General features: G+C 37.7%; 2 protein-coding genes across 2 annotated transcripts in view; one reads left to right on the top strand and one right to left on the bottom strand.

Moving 5' to 3' along the window:
* The window catches only part of Poxm (Pox meso), a 193,475-nt gene that overhangs the window by 19,815 nt on the left and 152,655 nt on the right, over positions 1–21,005 (bottom strand). The gene's annotated exons all lie outside the window — the stretch shown is intronic.
* LOC137245167 (uncharacterized) lies at positions 4,703–8,369 on the top strand. Its single transcript, XM_067775402.1, has 4 exons — positions 4,703–4,937; positions 5,014–5,104; positions 5,159–5,260; positions 7,942–8,369. Exons 1-4 carry the CDS (start codon positions 4,800–4,802, stop codon positions 8,034–8,036), a joined length of 426 nt encoding a protein of 141 aa, XP_067631503.1. The 5' UTR covers positions 4,703–4,799; the 3' UTR covers positions 8,037–8,369.

The following is a 21,005-nucleotide window of genomic DNA, read 5'->3' on the forward strand; positions in this document are numbered from 1 at the left end:
TATTCCTCCACTATTTAATGGATGTTATTATATATAAAAACCTTCCTCTTCAATCGTTTTATCTATTAAAAAAAACCGCATCAAAATCCTTTGCGTAGTCTGAAAGGTTTAAGCAATCAAAGGGACATAGGGACAGAAAAAGCGACTTTGTTTTATACTATGTAGTGTTTTATGAAAGCAGATCCGGAAGGCGTAGTGCTGACCTAACATTGGGTTAGCTGCATGATTCTTAAGAAGTCTATGCTTCTTAACCCTCTTTCTCCGCTTTCCCTTTCCTCTTATCCGCTTATCCCTTTCCCTCTCTGTTTGTGGGTCTCTAATAATCTCCGTATGTTTCTCTTCTTTCCTCTCTCTCTCTCTGTATCCATCTCTCTCCCTTTCTCTCTCTCCTTCTCCTTGTCCCGGTCCCTCTATCTCTTCCCTTTCTGAATCTCTTTCTTCCCTCATTTTACGTTTGTCTCGTTTCCTCTATAAAAATTTTTTCTTCCTTTAAAAATGTATTTGAAATACTAATGTCGGCGATTTACAAAACATCCTAGTCCACTACCCAGAAAAATAGTGTCTTAGGTACCTCATAACCTAGGAAAGACCCTGTCAATGTATGCAGCGATATAGTGATCCCACTCGATATAGGGACCTCAATTCGTGGGGCTTTCTAAAACACTGTTAGCATGCCATCCGCCTATCGAACTTGGGCGATTTGGTTGTCTGTTTTTTTTATCGGATTATGGCCATGTAGCTTGATGAATTTTTTTATATCTATACCTGGCGCTGGACATGAATCTCCTTCAGGCAGCCGAAGTTGAATAGCCTTAATCCATTAATAAATGTGTCGAATTGCTGTTTATATTTGTTTGAAAAAAACATTTTTTTACCCACGCATAGTTCCCTTGGAAATACTGAAACTTTTGTGCGTGCAGCTGCATAAATATCTAGAACAAAGCATATAGATCTTGTCCACACATCTGATTTTTATAGTATTTAGAAGACGCATGAAAAGAACAACTCAAAAGCATAACTCCCTTTACTTACTCTATTAAAAGTTACTAAATCATTTGTTGCGACTACTGTTTAAATACATTATAAGCAACCGTTAAACATAAATGACAATTGTTATATATGCGCGCTTTACATGTTGCCCTACTACCTTGAATGAATAAACAAAACCCAAACAGTGACAATATACATACATATCAGTAAATATGCAGACGCATAGTAGAGATGTGGGCGGTAAAAATGTTTAATCCCGATATATGAAGCACGATGGACAGAGCAGGACAGAAGGACCTAGCGACGTCGACTACAGTGACAGTAGCGCAAGTAGGAGGGAGTTTAAATACAGGGACGGTTCTAGATCCTATAGTTAGAAAATACACTTTGCTTCGGTTCGTATTATGGTCATCTGCAGTAGCAGGTTCCAGCATAAAAAGGAACATCAAACTACTAAAATTACGGACTTTTACCTGCCTCAGTCAGCCACACAAATCGATCAGTAAAACCACCCTCCGTTCTGAATGAGCACACAGCACATACACATAAGTAAATATACACAAGCATCAAATTTGACAATACCTGCTCATATAACCTATGAACTATAAATACAGGACAAACGACAACAACAGATCAGAACGAAAATCGACACTGATGATGGCACAACGCCGAAACCGGTTTGGCTGGAAACCAAATTTGACAAGGGATGACGGAAATCGTTCCAATATACAACATCAAGCTACTTTGATGTCTACTGGTTGAAAAAGGCGGTACCAAATCTAGAACCTCGTGCTTGGCGGAAAGCATAGCACCAATGTCCTGGTGGTGCTCACTGACAGCAATTCTCGACCTGTCATTGTAACTGAGTAGTAGGAGCACATTTCTCACCACTATGTACTGCGTCTGAAAAGACAATAAGTTTCCAGCGATCAGGCAAAAACTACTGGTATCGAAATGCCAGCACGAGGGGTAAGGCAGTGTTGAAAAAAAGGTTTCAAAATCGGAGAAGATTCTTGCAGGATTTGTAACTGGCGTACAGAGCATGGCGATATCCCATTCTCTGATGAAGTAAGAACTGAGTAAGAACCAGTGTTAAAAGTAGGAAACTGCCAGGGAAGGATGGACTTTCCAGCAAACCGCGTTCATTACCCCAGAATCAGCCTATTCAATATCGCATATAAGCCTCTTTCTAGCAACTGAAGCCCAAAGGCAACGAACTTACTGGACCTTTAAAGTGCGGCCTCAGACCAGGAAAATCTACAATTGACTACGTCTTCATGATACGCCAAATCTTGAAGAAGACTCACGAGACGGGAATCGACAGGTAAAATCTTTTTTCGACTTCAAAAAAGCATTTGACAGGGGCAAAAAGAGTTGCTTGTATTTAGCTATGTATTTCTGAATATGAGTTTCATGTTGAGCTTATGCCCAATGATTTTGAGCAACACCAGCAGCTTGGTAAGGAATGGGGATGACGTCTCCTAGCTATTCGGAACTGAATGAAGTTTTAAACAGGACGAATTTCTATACTTCGACTTCTTTATCTGGGCAATGCAAGTAAAGCAGCAGATATAAACCCCGGTTGCACAATCTATTCTAAGAGCGTAGGTAGTAGTGATGGGATTGATATATAATTGTGTTTCGATTATACCTTCTCTCTTCAAAGCCTTTTCTCCCGGGAGTGGGATGTGAACCCGCACTGCTACGATGGTTGAAGTGTTACAAACGCATTCAGCCACGTCATGCCTTAGTTGTTGTAAACCTTTTACGCTTATGAGATCTGCAGGTTTTGAACCTTGGTTTTTCACTCAAAATATATTGTGCTAGTTAAAGTTTACTGCATTAGCTTCATATACTGACTGTTGAGTGGAATACTACTGACCCTATTTCAGAGCCTTTATTTTTCAAACACATCTAATGTGAGCATAAATTCAGAAAGCCTTTAAAACCATTTCGCTTCCATATCCTATCCATACAAGACAGAACTTACGGCGCGTTTGTTGGCCTTTTTCCCCATTCTCCCGTGTCACTGATCAAGTTCCATTGAACGAGCCTAAAAATATTCCCCATAATTTGGTATTAAGAACAAATAGTCTATATGTACTAAATTGTATATAACAAGAATACTTAGAGACAAATTACAAAGTGTGCAGAGGGCATTCAAATGGCTGAGTCGATTGAGGCACCAGCCATAACATCAGTATGAATGCATTTCATTTTGAGCACCCGAAAAGCTAGCTGATGAAGATGTGAAACTTAGAACATATCTTAGGAACCATCGCAGTGTGCAAATTTTGTAGTTTTTCTCTTATATCAATAATTCTCCTACACGTTTCGATGCTTTTCATACTTCTCAATAAAAGAGTGAAATTTATTAAAAAAAAAAGAAAAAAACATACAAATTAAAACAAACATAAAATAAAATCTTATTAATAATTGGCATCCAATGAAAAAAAAAAATAGTCTCCCTGTCGATGATTATGTATTAAGGCTTGAAAACGAGCGTAGGCGTCCTTTTCCAGAGGAAAAAATTGAAGATGTGAAATTTGAAGTAAATACCGTGCGGCGTTAGGTCGCGTGTTTTCTCATACCTAGCAACATACTGATATATGTACATTAGACTGGATCGATTTATTAACCGATATCGCGCCATCGATTTTTCGATAGGATTTGGGCTCAGGAAAAAAAGTTACACTACGCATACCCAAAAAAAATAATTTTGGAGCCTGCGAAATTTCATTTTTTTTGAGTTTTCTTCGACTTTGATTTTTAGGTTTTTTTCATGACCTACTAAAAAAATTTTAACTTGATTGTAAAATTTTTTTCATGTATACCCTGTCCGACCAAAATGGTGGCGATAACAGTTTTTTGAAAAAAAAAAACTATATATGAATATACAAATTAGGGTGGGTAAAATGTATTGTTGAAAAGGCACGTCCAGTTTCTGAATCTATGGGTTACACTGAGTAATATTGTCCATGGGACCATAGGTCTGAAATGAATTTCTAGCCTCCCTAATTTTGTTAGAAAATTTTATATCCCAATCTCACAAATAAAATACATGAAAATAAATGTCAAATTCGGATTCGGATTGGGATATAAAGTTTTCTAATATTAGGGAGGCTCGAAATTCATGTCATTCCTATGGTCCCATGGACAATATTACTCAGTATGCCCATAGATTCAGAAACTGGATGTGCACCTGAAGTCCCCCCCCCCCCCCCCATTTTTCTCCATACAATTTGACCCGCCCTAATACTAATATATAAAATATAAATAATATATGAAAATATTTTTTTTTCCGAAAAACTGTTATCGATAATGTTTTTAGCGGACATTTTTAGGGGGGACAGGGTACACATATGAAATTTTTTTTGTAGGTCATGAAAAAAACCTTAAAAATGAAAGTCGAAAAAAGTCAAAAAATTAAATTTCGCAGACTCGAAAATTATATTTTTGGGTATGCGTAGTGGAACTTTTTTTCCTGAGCCCAAATCCTATCGAAAAATCGATGGCGTGATATCGGTTAACTTTCGTCCATACAAATCGACCCACCCTAATGTACATACCTTCGTATATTATCACAATTTAACAAAATAAATAAATGTCAAGACGTTAATATTTGCAAAAAATAACCCATTTGTATAAACACACACTTGCTAAAACAATAGAATATATTTTCTATATAAGCATTGGCCTTCTCAACTGCGATGTTTTAAGTACTTAAACTTAGCAGAGTTTGCTTGAGCGCCTCATACGAAAACATCAATTTGTTAAGTAAAGTTTCTTATACGAAAACTGTGCGCATAATGCAAAAATTTTATAAAATTAAATTGCTATTGATTTGCATAAGTGCAGTAATTGTAAATTGTGAAGAAGCTAATGAAGATCAAATTTTTCCGCTCTCATATATAAAGGCCATCAGCGATGGAAAATTGCAAAGAAATGTGATAACTTAGAGTTCTTAAACTTTGACAATTTGTTTAATTAATGTTGTGTTTTATTTTTCGGTTGAACTGACAGACACGCAACTTGTGGGATTATCTGTTGGGTGAGTTTCATGAGTACTTTGATTACGACGATGGGGACCACTCGGCAGAGGATGAAAAATACTGTGAGAAAAATATTATTTAAATTTTCCTTTACTCATCTTTAATGTTTTGTTTAGTGATATGCCGAAATTGTACCGTTGTTATTAGTCCATCGGCTAATCAGACGGTTCAATCAGCAAAGCGAAATGGTGCTACATCTAATATCGAAAATGCAGCAGGTTTGTATGAAGTGTTAACATATTTAGACCTGGTTTTTCAGTACGAGTTGGCAAAGTTGACTAGCGTTAAACCCTGCCACCTTGGCCGCTTAAGCTGAGATGAGCAGCACAATTTTATGTTTTCGAACAAAGTGGCAAGGTTAAACTACAGTCAACTTTAACCGGCATTTAACTGACATTAATAAAAAAATTGTTTCCATAAATAGTTAGCACAACAAAAAAAAATTCACAAAACTCACGAAAAAAGCTATAAAAGTGAGGAAAAATGGAGGTAATTTCTCTCCACATAAATATTTTTCTCAATGGAACAAGTAGTGATTTTGAAAATTAAAATTAAAGTAGTTTTTCTTATAAAGAAATCATATGGCTAATTCACAAGAGTGTCGTTTTCATGCAAAATGTTAAGATTTTAGTTGTTTCCATGGTTTCCAATATAAAATTTGACTGAAGCATAGCACAAACGGCGAATAGGATGCCTTGTCAAAGGCCTAATAACGAAATAATAGTGGTGAAGTCGTTACCATAACCTCACTTCTTTAGCAGCTCTTATGCAAAATTTGTTCTGTATTCCGTTAGGGAACACAATGTAATATAGCATTTACATTTCGCAATAAACTCAAATTTGCGAAGTATTTTCGTGTTTACCAGTACTGTTTAACTCCAAAATGGCACAAAAACTCCATTTTATGGCCGAATGTAAATGCCATATAACATTAATCTTTTTATTTGAAAAATTTCGGTAGCGACTTATAAAGTGTAATACATTTCTAAACGTAGATTAGAATCTACTACGATAGTGGTATAATTCATAGGCAGTTATATATGATAGACAACTCTCCAAAATATGCACGCCGATCTAGTCAGAATTAGGGGAAACGACAACGGAATGTGAGCACTTGAAAGTTCATTTCATCATATAAGAAAATTATCTTAACAACACACAACCAAATGTTTACTAAAAAACATTTAAATATTAGAGGTATTCTCTCTGTCTAGAATCCATAGAAAACGTAGAAATACATTTTGTGAAAAATTTTAAATTTTACATAAAAACAATTGTTAAACATTTTCTACGGTTTCTACATTTCCTATACCCATGTATATTTGAATGGTAAATTTATAATTTTGACAAACTTTTAGCAAAGTGAAACTAAAAAAAAATCAAGAACTTTTTTGCGTGGCAGATTCTAAAGATTCTGCATTGCAGAAAATGTGCTTTTTATATTACACCCCGTTCTCTGTGTGTGTTAAATTTAGCCTAAAAACGGATACTAGACTGAGAGAATTGCCCTATTGAAAAAATTAAAAAGTGCAAATTCGGTGTAATAGTGTCAATGGATCGAACGTCAATTGACTTAAGTTCGCTTTGGGACTATTTTACGCCGGCCGCGAAAAAAGGAGATGGAAGAAATAAGACTGTGAATTGAGCTGCCATTGTTAGACAGTTAAAATCTCGCGTTGAGTCGGCTAAATTTATTTATTTTTTTTGTTTGCCTTAATAAATTAAATAAAAAGCGCAGCAGGCAGGAATTTGGAATAATAAATTGCGCGATTTTAAACTCCTAATTTTCATTTCATGTTATGATATTTACTACATAGCATTCATTTCCAAAATAAACAAAATATTAAAAAAAACCGTTTTTTTTTTTAATTTGGAAATCAACACGAAAAAATATCTTAATATCATACCATAACATGAAATGGAAATTTGGATTTAAAAATCGTTCCATTTTGTATTTCAAATTTTCGTCTGCGCGCTTTTTTTTATCTTAATAATTAATTCTATTAAATCTTATCTAATAGACAAATAATATATGGAATCACAATTTTTGCGACTTTTATTCCAAAGTTCGGTAATGGATAAGAAGTTCTGACATTAGCTCGCTTTTGTAATGAGAATTCAAACAACAACTTTAAACATGATTTCATTTTTTGCAATGCCCGCTATATTATAATTAACAGGCCGTCAAGCCTTGTCGATTCGACAGCACCATTTGTTGTTTCTATACACAAGAAACAGCTGATTACAATGTGCAATTTTTTATTTCCGGTTTCACATCACTGCATACGGCTTTATGTTAAGTTTTTGAGTTCATGCGCTAACTTTTCGAAAACTATTTCATTCTCTGTTCGAAGCTTTTTTCTCTTATTATCTTTTTGCACGAAATTGGCACAGTTTTTAAACAAAATATATTTTTTTTTACAATTGGTTTTGACAATTTCTGTGTTTTTTTTTTGACAGTTTTTTATACTTAGAATCCTAACTATTTTATAAATCGTTGTTCTGGGGGACAGTGGTAGAGGGTTCCACTGCCCACTTTTCTAACACATTCCAAAAGTATCTTAAAGCAACTCGATTTATGTGACCCGTTTATTGAATAATATTGGTCAAAGTCAATATGCTTAGAGTTCCAACGATGAAAAATAATTGAATTAAAACTGTTGCCAGGGGCATAAGATAACCCCTTAAAAAACTTTCGCGATTTTCTGAAAAAAAGTATTACTTCATCACATGTGTTTAAAATTATGTCACCAAAAACCTCGATCTATTGTACTGATAGAGCGATAGAAACCTTAACTGTGGAGCTCAGCAACTTTCGAACTTTATATTTGATATACTAATAATGGATCCACTTGTATTATATAGATTTTTTTAAAGAATTTCTCTGTATTTTATTTAGGTAACCCTCCTGCCGACATTTCAAATGCTGCAATAAAACCTGAAAAATATGCTGACAATCCCGTGGTTTCTCCAATGGTGCCACCAGATTTTTAAACCTTTAAACAGTATATATTCTTTTTTAGAAAAACTGATACAAACTAGTGCTTAAGAACTTTACAAAGAATTTATTATTATTTAGTTATTTTTTTTATGTGCACATATACATACAAAAAAAATCATATATATTATTTCTAATTGTTGTTTTTATGTACGGGTCCCTTTTTCGCTCCTATTTGGAATCCAAATCTATAAATAAAGTTTTAGTTGTATATATGGAGATTCGCGCTATTAGCGAGCTTTGGGCAATTTTGGCCGTAGTGCTTTTGTTTAGCTATATTTTATTAAAATAATTTGCTAAAAATAAACGATTGTGAGCACACAAAGAAATCTATTTGTACTATGGCACTATTGCGAATATTTGCACTGCATTACCGGTAGTTGCTCTCATACGCCAGATCGCAGCACAGCTGATTTCTGTTGATATTTGATAAGATACTGTTAGATTGGTTGCGCAAGATGCGCATGGGTACGGCTCGTAAAAACAAAATATCGTTTAGGTATAAATATATGTATGTATCAAATTCAACTACTATAAACTGAATGTGTCCATAGTGTTGCCGGAATTAGTTTGAGGATCAAACGGTGAAACTCCAACCAGGTACCAGAATGTATGTCTGTTATAAATTAACATCGCTCTCTTGCTGCCTCGAGGTCTGGCAACTCTGCCGGCCTTAGTAGCTGAAACCTTGACCTCGCGACCGCAGGACTGGAGCTCAGAACGTGCTCAATCGTTTTTCCTGCAGCATGTACTTTCTAAAATTACTTTTACTGACAAGGTCCAATTTATAAGCATGTGACGCCAAATGCAGTGTTTAGTTAGTACGCCTATCATGAGCATTGAGCCTTCTTTCTTAAGAAATATGAAAAACTTTGTAAGGCCCGGCATTTTCAGTACAAGTTCAACTCAGTTTGTCAGTTAAACTATGCTTAAACTTATTCTGCAGTTTTTCAGTCTACTTTCACTGAAGTTTAAGCTTAGCTTAAGCGGCCAATCTGGCAGGGTTAACCTCTAGTTAACCTTCAAAAAATGATATTACTTTAGTTGAGAAAATTTAATTCCCAGCTGGTGGTTCTCTAACAAGACTCGAGTGTATTTTCACGAAAATAGAATAAAATATACATAATTTATTTTTGATTAATTACGCTTCATTACTGCTATCAACCAGGTGTTATCTCACAACAGCTGTTTGTTTTGGTGGTACCGCCTTGGAGATTTTTTTCAACTCTACCCTAACTCGATATCCAATGTAGGATATCAATTGGAGGAATGTGTTGAATATTGATTTGAGAACTGTACATTTCTCAAAATCTCTCAAAGATTGAATAATAGTTTGATAATGATAATAACGTTGAAGATCAACACGAGAACTCATTGAAAACTATAGTTTAACTGGAGTTTAAATTTGACTAGAGTTTAAGCAAACTTAGTTTAAGCTTAGCTTAACCAACTACTGAAAAACCGGGCCTAAGTCTTTTATTGCAGGATTTACACATTTTGTGCTTAGTGAATCATGTGAGTTGCACATCATCCTTTATTCTCCCAAGGGAATCGGAATATCTAGTGCAGGGTGCTGCTTTGCCAGCTCATCGGCCTTTTCGATACTATCCCTTCATTGCCAAGAACTCAGTATAAACGTACGATCCGGCCTGAAAGCAGTATCTCCTACACTTGTTTGCACTAGAGGACACTACTTGATGAAGTGCTTATGGAGACTATGCCTTATTGGACGTCTGACTATGAATATCTATATATTGACACGACTGTTGCTTAAACAGGCTTCATCCAGAATTCCAGCTGTTTCTTCATGGATACAGTTTCCACATGAAAGCACTCCAGTGACCTGTAGTATATACTTATTGCTGGATCGACATAGTAAACAACAGGCCCAATCCCTTCCGTTTATTTGGAACCATCGGCATACACGTGTGAAATAGGCATTTCCGCATAGGCATTTCCGCACCCTTGCGCCAGCCCTCACACACTATCTCTTTCGAAGCTCAGGAACGTGCCAATGTAGTATGTTTGCCGTATATTACTTACATGACGGCTTACTGCCTTACGGCCTACACAAAAGCTGGTTAAGGTGTAAAGCCTTGTTGAAGTTTTTAACGCCATATTAGATCTCCAGGCGGGATGTGCTCCCATTAAAGTTCATGGCATATTATTTATTGATAATCTGCATACCCGCTATAGATTTTAAGTATATGTACGTAATTTTTTTTGTGTGGCTGCCCACCAAGTAAGGACCGCATAGTAAAGTATGAGTTTTATAATTGTCGTCAATACCAATTAGAGAGTGTGGGCGATAGCTACCACGTGCATGCCATTATCCTCTTTCTGCATAAGTACAGTACCTTGCCCTCTCTTCCACATGGAGTTTCCACGACAATTCACTATTTATGTAATCTAATTTCTAAATATTTTGTGCTGTACTTTCTTGTAGGGTTAGTCGTTACAGCTTAGGCCTACTCATATCCGGGAGTTTATATTTCGTAGTAAACAAGAATACATCGATTTTTTCCGCTCTATTCATACGGAATCATCAGAGAGCTGATTGTTGGCAGCTGACTGTAACGCCATTTGCATACGACTATCGTTTGACTGGCCCCGCGTCGAACCGCCAAACCAGTTGGTTGATGACCATAGATTTTGTGGCCTGTGTCAAGTGAAATGGCGTATCTGAATGGCTTTGGAATCGGCCGACCATCTGAAGATACCAAGAAAAACGTAAGGTCACGAACATTAGTTAAGTGGAAAGAAAGGTGGGAAGAATTGAGGAAAGGGCGCAGGAAAGAGGAGGATCCTTTCTGTCCACGATGTCCCACCGAATTGGAAAACGCAGAACACGTAATGTTTCATTGCCCTCGTTTTCACGACGAAAGACTCTCTGTACACAGAGTTTTCGGAGAGGTGCCTTCCATTAGGAATTTAGTTCCCGTACTGTGCAGAAACATACAATGTTGAACTGCGGTGAGTAAAGTGGCGTTTCTAGTATTGACGCGATTGATGCATGCTGAAAGGGAGCGCAGCGGAATGCGAATGAGAAGAAGTGGCGGATAAATCGACTTTCGCAAACCCCACCCACCTGACGTTATGCCTCACGGGGGGTTCCATGGGGTGTACGTACATGAAAAGGATTAGCCTGGTTTCATTGGGGCACTTGAGGGCAGTACGCTGCCTCTACGTCCAGGAAAAAAAGATAAGCATAGATGGAGTGGAAAAGAAGTGAGGAAAAAAATAGAGGGAGAAGGAAAAAAGTTATATGAGTAGTAAATAAAAGTATAAGGAAAAGGGGAGGGAGAGCAAGAGGTAAAAACTTCTTAAAACTTATGCAGAAAGTTCAAGGTTAGGGCGGAAGTACATTAATAAACAAACAGTTATTAGGAAATTTTCTTTTGAAAAAGAATAGCTAAATAAGCCTGTACTAAAAACATTTCGCTTGAATATCAACAATTTGTTATTTTGGTAAAGTAGAAGCTGTTTGTTCAAGTGGTTTAAAATTCTTATTATTATTTCTAAAACATTAGATCGGTAATTAAGCTCCTATTATGTGTAAATTTATATGGAAATGTTATTTCACAATGCTTTATAAACCTTTTGTTGTTCTAATCTAGACTTTTAGCAGGCACTTTTATCTGGAAATTTCTGCAATTTTTCCTCAAGCTATAATGGCGGCCGCCGTGGTGTAGTGGTAGCGTGCTCCGCCTACCACACCAAAGATCCTGGGCTCAAGCCCCAGGCAAAGCAACAACAAAAAATTTTTAAAAATCGTTTTTGTGTTAAAACTCGTCTGCCTTGCAGATGCCTTTCGGAGTCGGCGTAGAAAGTGTAGGAGTAACCTTATTATGGTAGTTGGTCTTATATATGACTATCAATAGAAATTTGACGGGTCCAAGGCTCTTATTTAATTGTGTGATCAACGCCCTAGATTGATGATGAGTGTGATGACAAGTACCTAGGACCTACCTAATTATTTTCTAGCTTTTAGTAATATTATTATTTCATGGAAGTATTGTTTTCAATAAAACCGTTTAACCGTTAAACATTTTGTTTAACTTATTTAATTTTCTAGTTTTTAGTCTTTATTTAATTGCCTATTATTTCTCATTCTATTTAGTTCATTTACGGACTCATTATTACAAGGACTCTTTCCTGACAATTTGTTACAATCTAAGTTCTCAATACAAAGACTTTACTCGACTTTGCGCCAAGTATGCTTGTCCCTTCTCTAACTCCAAATTATTTTGATGTCACTTCTACCGGACTGTTTGTAATATTTCTTCTAAGTATGAGCCAAAGCGGACATCATAGGTCGCTTTCTATTCATGTATGTATTGTGACGAATATTAGCAACACTAAGGGATACTATCATCTCTAAGCCGATACAAAGCAGTTACTTGTATGTGCATAAACAAATCAATCATTATGTATACGCATATGTACATACAAACAGCGGAGAGATACTCACAAAAGTATGCAATCATGAGCAAAGTAGTTCTCACATATACAAACACATATGGCTATGCGAGATACTATAAACTACAAATTCACATGTATATATGAATCTGGTAACTAAGTAGTAAATTGTTGAAGAAGAAACGCATAGAAGTATGCGAACGAGACAGCAGAGAGTATAAAAGGAGCGAAAGCTGAGTAAGCAGCAATCAGTTCGATTTAAGCACGCTATCAGTTGCGAAGTGACGTTTAATTGCGAAGTACTTTCAAAGTAATCTAATAAAGACCATTTTGTAATACAGAATATTGTAGTGTTTTATACAACAGTTTAGCGATACGAACGAAAGCAGAAGGTTGCAAATAGGCGGAATTTCACTAAATTCGTAACTCTATAATGTGTTCCAAATATGGACCAAATCGTACCACAAATACGATTTTTTTTAATATCTGGTTCTTGGCGCCACCTAGGGGTGATTTTTTTCATAGGTCGCCTTCTATTCTTGTATGTATTATGTGTTCCAAATATGAGCCAAATCGGACCACAAATACGATTTGTGTGAATATCTCGATCCTTGCGCCACCTAGCGACCATTTTTTCTTATTATTGTATTGTCATCGGGTTCTGAACTATATTCCAAGTTTCAAACTTGTAGCTTATCGGGAAGTTACTTAAATTTTAATTACAAAATTCGCAGCCTGTCAAGTCAACCTAAATAAAACCGTTTAATAAAAGTAAATAAAATCTTTTAAAAATAGGTATGTACTTTGTGTGAGGATGCAAAGTTTCACGTTTTTTGTGGTCTGTATGTAAAAACTATAACTACGAATCACGCATTTCAACAATATATGACGTAGACGTAAGTATTTCATGCAATTTGAAGCTTCTAGCCGTAAAAAGGGGCAGAATAACAGTTTATATGGGGTATATAATATATATCACACAACAATATATGCTATATACGTAAGTAATTGGTGAAATTTGAAGTTTCTAGATCTTAAAATGGGCCAGTAATTACGAAAAGTTTCTTATCTGAACAATCGGTTGTGGGGGATATATACTATATATACGACCGATCTCATCCATATTTTCAGACAACAATATGTGCAATATAACAAAGCATATGGTGCAGCTTTAAGCTTCAATCTGATAAATTGAGGAAGATATTACAAAAATCCTCGTTTTCTGAAAAATCGGTTGTATGGAGGATATATGCTATAGTGGTCCGATCCGCCCGGTTCCGACAAATATCTAATCGGGCACCTAAATACACCCGTTCACCAAATTTTATCAAGATATCTCAAAAATTGAAGGACTAGTTTGCATACAAACAGACAGGCGGACATGGCTAAATCAACTCAGCTCTTCATCCTGATTATTTCGGTATACTTAATGGTGGGTCTATCTATTTTCCTTTACAGACTTACAATTCTGAGATTCGTGCCAAAGTTAATACACCATTTCATTTTCATGAAAGTTATAATTAATAGGAGCACGACGCAAGTTGGAAGAGAAGCACGGCCCTAAATCTCTTCGGAGGTTAATTTTTAATAATGGGCCGAATGGATACAAAAATAATAAGCTTTGCTTTGCATAGCTTTCAAATTCTTGAAATCTAGAAGAAAAGGCTTTTGTTTATTTTTTATTGACACAACCCAATCTATATATAAAAAGAAGTGTACATTTTGATTGTCACACCATAACTCGAGAACGGCACGACAGATTGCCATGAAATTTTTAGGAAAGATACAGGAAGGAGAGATGATGGTTATTTGATTTTGAAATCCAAAATCGGTTTAGCCATATATATATAAAAATCACATTCTTTGTGTGTGTGTGTTCGCTATGGAAACGTATTTCCCACACATCAATCATCACCAAATTTTGGTTATGGGTTCCTTCGATCAACGGGAAGGTTTTAGGCTAAACATAATTTCGATATATAAAAGGGGCGTGGCACCTCCCATTCAAATGGAATCTTTGGTAATGCATTACTTTGAAGGTATACATGCCAGAACATTGAAATTCAGTAAAGAGTTATTTGAGGTCAATCCTTAACACCACCAAGAAAATATGGAATTGGGAAAAAGAGGGCGTGGCACCTCCCATACAAATGGAATATATTATACTGCATATATCTTAATGTCGTAATGGTAGGATAATTAAAATTGGTAAAGAGCTATGTGACGTTAAGTCCTAAAACCTCCAGTAAAATGTGGAATGGGGAAAAACTATGGCTGCCGTACAAACTTAAGTTATTTTAACACCAAAAGTTTGACTGCATTGTTGAGTTTAGATGTTATGCCTTTTGGACGTTTAGTAATCTGCCGCTGTTAAAGAAAATTGTTTAGCTTTAGTCTATCTACATCTTTTATAAAAATCAAATTCTGTGTGTGTGTTCCCTATGAAAACGTGTTTGCTATACTTCGACCAACACCAAATTTTGGTTTGAGGTTCCTTTGATCAAGACGAAAGTTTTTCATATTTCAGAATTAAGAATTTTAAATTTAAATGTTGTGTTAAATGTGTGTCATGTTAACAAAATCAATGATCGCTTTCAAAATCAATTTCCTGGTGAAGTGACGAAATATAAATCGATCGACACAGTTACAGATGAAGATAAAATTGTGAATTATCCAAATGAATTTCTATACTCCTTAGAACCAAAAGGAAAGCCTGCGCATATATCAACTTTGAAAATTGGCTCACCAGTCATGCTTCTTCGGAATGTAATCAGAGCAACAATCATCAGCGGTAAAAGCAATACAATAATATAAAATAAGATACAAGAATAAAATGTTTTAACAGAAAATTTCACCAAATATGCGTACAAAATGCAATTCAATTTACAGAACAATAAATTAAATTATCAACAAACAAAACAGAAAAAATAACGCAACATCCATTCGATCTCGGGCGTTACAACGTGCGCCTGGTAAGGCTAGTAATGTATAAATAGCGCCAAAACAACTAATCTTGCCTTACTTAATACTTAGCAGCAGCGGAAAATGCTACAAACTAGTTACAATGAATTTATTCAGTAATTTCGCGATCTTATTTCTCGTCGTTATCTGCCCTCTGACCTGTGCACAAGCTTGGGAAATACAGCAAATCCCTTATTTGGTATCTGTTTATAATAAAATGGGGTTTACTGGGCCAGAATAGCATTGCGCTGGTGCATTGATCTCTATGGAAATGGTGGTTACTTCTGGGTGTTGCGTGTATAAATTAAACGAGGAGGAGATCACCGTTGCAGCTGGGTCAATCAATTTATATAAAGTAAAACATGTTCGCAAAGTGAAGAAAATATTTATGCCGTTGTCATATAGTTTCAAAACAGGAAATATGGATATAGCAGTGCTTGAAGTGAATAAACCCTTTGACCAGGGTCCTAAAATTCAGGAAATACCACTATGCACTGCTCAATTAACAACGGCCACAACAATCCTAGTTACAGGATGGGCTCCTAAACCAAAACGTACAAAATATAAACGGCGTAATCGTAAAACCTATAAGAATGGGAAAAAAGTATATCGAGAAACCATCTATACAATACCACAGGGCGAATGTGCGGCTCGTTTCAAGAGGGAAAACATCACTGTAGAACAATCAATGATTTGTTCTGACGGTCGTGAAATTTGGCCGAATTTTGAGGGTTCTGGAGCACTGTGCACTTTGAATCGACAACTTTGTGCAATGGACGTAACTAAGAAGAAATATGAGGAAGTTACGCGTCTATATACTGATTTAAGTAATACAGATGTTCGAAGCTTTGTACAATCCACGATAAATGGTACGTGTTGTTCTAAATCTATTGTAGGCAATTATTTAACAAAAATTTCTTGCTAGAACAGACACGGGAAACTCGCAAAAATCAGAGTGCCGATATATTGTTGTTAAAATTTTTTTGTTTTTATTTTTCGATAAGGGAATATTAATAAATACATTTTTTTCTTGACACAATTATTCTGCTACAATCAATCCTTTAATTGTCAACTAAAAACTAGTTGTGAGCAAATTGTTATAGTAATATAGAGTCACCCTGATCTCGGGTAGCGGGTAATCTATGATACAAAATTGGACGGTGCTTGATGACCACTCTTTTTCGGATCATAGATTTGTCAGCTTCGACCTCGGCGGGGTGGCGCTCGAAACTGTCTGGCATAGGAAGCTTAAAAATGCCAACTGGCTTATCTACAGTGAGGAGCTTCAAAAGAGGCTCTCGGGATTTAGTGTACACATACCCCAGAACTCTGCAGAGCTGGATAATATGGTTCACTCGTTCACGAAGGGTGGCTCTTGATAAGGCCTGTCCTAGGTAGAAATCTAGGGGTATGACCAAACCACCATATTGGAACAGGGACCTAGATAATCTACGGTAGGCATGTCGAAAAGCATTCAATCTTGCTAAACCCTCCAGGGAGGCTGAAAAATAGGATGCATACAAGATGATCTTAGGGGACTATAAGAAACTGCTAAAAGTCGTCGAAGAGGACCTCCTGGCCGAAGTTTTGTAGCGAAATGTAGACTGTGTCTGAGGCATCTAGGCTCAGAAACGTGCTCCTGGTGCTCCAAAATATGTCCCGGGATGCCTGCGAGGATCTGATGGGACATGGACGGATTCGGCAAAGAGCACCCTTTGCCTGCTCCTGACTACGCACTTTCCGGGCGCTTGTGATGAAGTAATGAACTGGAGGGAGACTCACACTGATGGGCCGTATGAGGGGAAGTTCATTGCTATGGGTAAACTTAAATGGGCTCTAACGTCGATCAAGCCCTTCAAAGCACCAGAGCCGAATGGGTTGGCTCCGGTACAACTCCAGCAAACAATTGTGCTGAGTTCTTTGTGGTTGTATAACATTTTCAAAGGAGTTTGTGCTCTTAACCATGTTCCACGGGGTTGGAAAGATTCAAGGGTCACCTTTATACCAAAAGCTGGAAGGACGTGTCACGTGACCCCTAAAGACTTCAGACCGATTTGTCTGACATCTTTCCAGCTGAAGACACACGAGAGGTTATTGGACTCTACACTAAGGGAGTCCTTGGAGGGGAAGTTATCGACATCCCAGCATGCGTATATGGAAGGGAAGTCCACGGAGACGGCATTGCATGCAGTTGTCTCCCAGATCGAGAAAGCCTTGATGCACTAATCGGCTTGGGGGCCGATCCGGGGCTAGTGAAACTTGTTCAGCAGTTACTGTTGCGAAGAAAGGTTCATGCTAACCTGGCAGGCTCTACGGTGGTCAAACACATACGGAGAGGCACCCCACAGGGTGGGGTACTTTCTCCATTTCTATGGGTTGCCACACTTAATGAGCTCTTGGTTCTTCCTGAGAAGGACGGTTGCGGCTAGGTAATCGCATATACTGATGACCTTGTGCTGTTAATTAGCGGGAAATTTCCACAGACACTATGCGATATAATGCAAACAAAGCTGAGACTGGTGGAGAACTGGACCAGGAGTAAACGTCTATCGGCCAATTCAGCCAAAACTGAACTGGTTTTGTTCACCAGGAAATATAAGATACCTGCGTTGCAGCTGCCGGTGCTAGCGAGTATGACCTTGCCGCTGAGGGACTCTGCCAAATACCTAAGAGTAATTTTGGATAGGAAACTATCCTGGAGGGAAAACGCTCAGGAGCGTGTGAAAAAAGCAACGGTGGCACTGCACAGCTGGAGGGGAGCTATTGCGCGAAGATGGGGATTATCACCGGATATTACCCTGTGGCTCTACACCGCTGTGGTTATACCAATTCTTTTATACGGGGTAGTGGTCTGGTGGACAAGCTTAGATACTAAATCAAACCTATGGGTATTCCAGAAAGTACAAAGAAGTGCTCTAATCTGCGGGGGGTGCTGTGCGCACCACGCCTGCGGAGGCGCTGGACACTATTTTTAATGTGTTGCCAATAGATTTAGTGGCCAAGCAATGTGCGGCCTTTTCTGCTCTGTGGCAGGCGGTCTATTTGCACCTCAACTAGGGTGGAATATATCATTTAGCCAACCCGATCATTGCAGCGTCTTTCAAGCGGAGGTGGCTGCTGTAAAGGAGGCCGTTGATCACATGGGGAAGGCTGATCACGGCTATAACAAAATTTGTATTTACTCTGACAGCCAGGCTGCACTAAAAGCACTTGGATCGGTCACATGTAAATCCAGGACAACGGAGAGGTGCCGCAAATCTATTAACGAGATCACTGAGCAAATTTCCCTTAGTCTGGTGTGGGTGCCTGGACACTCGGATATACCGGGCAATGAGATGGCTGAACCTGCAAGAGGGGGCACATCCGTTCTGCTTTCGTCGTCCTGGAAGGGATTGAGCATGCCGCTCGCAACCTGTAAGCTCATTTTGAAAGGGATGTTCCTTAGGGAAGCGGGTGTGAGATGGAGCAATCTTGAATCCTGCTACCACTATAAGCTCGTGTGGCCTGAATGGGACGCGAGATGCACAAAAAGTCTCCTTCTTCTTGGTATGGGAGGGGGCATATCTCTGGTGGTTGGACTTATAACCGGCCACATAGCAATCGGGAGGCACGCACAACGACTGGCTGCTCCCTATAATGGTTTCTGCAAGAGCAACAAAGATGAAGAGGAGATAGAAACAGTCAAACATTTTCTGTGCGATTGTCCTGCGCTTTGGCACAAGAGGAAGAAGTCTCTGGGATCTCCCTTCTTTGACGATCTTTGTGATCTGGCTAAGTTGGAGCCTAAAAACTGCCTGACATTTGCTGAATCGACCTGTTGGTTTGAGTAGAGGAGAGATCCACGTGATATCACAATGGGACCTTTTTGGGCCTAAGTGCACTGGTGCTCGTACCGGTGGCCACTCTAACCTAACCTAATCTAGAGTATTAAATATATGGCTGTTGAGTGAAATATCACCGTATCTCGACTGAAACGCCCCACGTGCTCATGTCAAAGCATTTTGAATTTTTGCCGAGATAGGCCTTTTCGAAACGGTAGCACATAGCAGTCGAATTGGTGACATATTTCTTTTTTTGTATCATTTATAAATATTGCTGATTTCGATTTAATAAATGTTTTGGTTATATGCAATGAAAGTGTGTCGAATGCAAATGCCTTAGGTGGAGAGACAAGTTTTTAATCACAACCAGGGTTCAGAAAAACTCCTCCATAACAAATTCAGTTTTTATCATTTTTGCTGAGCTCAACAAAAGTTATGATCAGGACTGTTCAAAAATTTTGTATATTGAAGTGCAAATCACAATACATATACAAAATTATATAAACACCAGACATCGAAAATATCTATTAACAATTTAAAAGGTTTTGAAAATATTCAGATATTCGTGGAAAACTAAAATTCAAATTTTTTTTTTGTCTCAGAAAAAGCCTTACAGTTTGAAAATTTCGTTCTTTCTCTGATTATTGTTTTGAAAAACTTGAACAACTCAAACGAAAATAATATTATAGGCAATTTTTCTGAGAAAAACATTTGAAGCGTATATAAGCTGGGTAAATATCATATAGTGCAAATACACTATGGGCAGGAATAGGGTTGCAGCAAACATTGCCATTGTTGTTGTTGTTGTTGTATTAACGATAAAGGCACTCCCCGAAGGCTTTGGGGACTGTTATCGATGTTGATAGTCCTTTGCCGGATATAGATCCGGCACGTTCCGGTAACAAAGCACCATTAATGTACTAGGCCGACCATCTCGGGAACGATTTATATGACCACATTAAAATTTCTAGACCATAAAAATGTGGTTGGAAAAAAATGTGTGTCAATTAAAATTGATGCCGCTACTCGGCTTGACCGCTCAATATTAGGAATTAACCTACAATATATTGAAATTCAAAATCCGAAATTAGTAGTAGTTGTAAAAACTCTCGGAATGAGATCATTGTCACACCCACACACTGCGGACAAAGTAAAAAGGACGGTATTGGAAACTCTTGAGGAATATGATATTGAGCTGGATCAAATTTAAAGGTATTGTATACATCAGGGCGCTAAAAAAAATTTGCTAATATATGCCTCTCTGTTGACCAGGAGCTCATAAACGCTCACCAAAGCTCGAAACTCAGTACCTTTTTGGATGAGATGGCTCAAAATATAGTAGCTGTAGTTCCTCATCATGAAGTTTCCGAACTTACTAATATAAAAATAAATAAATGTAAGGCGCGATAACCTCCGAAGAGATCTAAGGCCGAGCTTCTCTTCCAATTTGCGTCGTGCTCCTCTTGATTTTTCCTACAAATTGGCCGGATGGGACCTACATGATTTTATGCCGACTCCGAACGGCATCTGCAAGGCAGATGAGTTTTCACTGAGAGTTTTTCATGGCAGAAATACACCCGGAGCGCTTGCCAAACACTGCCGAGGGGCGACCCCGCTTAGAAAAATTTTCTTCTAATTGAAAAACCTTATTTCTAAAAATTTTGATGTTGCTTTGCCCGGGGTTTGAACCCAGGGCATCCGGTGTGGTAGGCGGGGCACGCTACCATCACACCACGGACTAATATGTTTGCTGAAATTGACAAT

Source organism: Eurosta solidaginis, chromosome 1, assembly GCF_040869045.1.
Source record: "Eurosta solidaginis isolate ZX-2024a chromosome 1, ASM4086904v1, whole genome shotgun sequence".
Classification (NCBI taxonomy): Eukaryota; Metazoa; Arthropoda; class Insecta; order Diptera; family Tephritidae; genus Eurosta; species Eurosta solidaginis.

Coding starts and splice junctions, on each gene's coding strand:
- LOC137245167 (XM_067775402.1), top strand. CDS start 4,800: ATGCAAAAATTTTATAAAATTAAATTGCTATTGATTTGCATAAGTGCA. Junction 4,938..5,013: donor ATGGAAAATTGCAAAGAAAT/GTGATAACTTAG, acceptor TTGAACTGACAG/ACACGCAACTTGTGGGATTA. Junction 5,261..7,941: donor TAATATCGAAAATGCAGCAG/GTTTGTATGAAG, acceptor TATTTTATTTAG/GTAACCCTCCTGCCGACATT.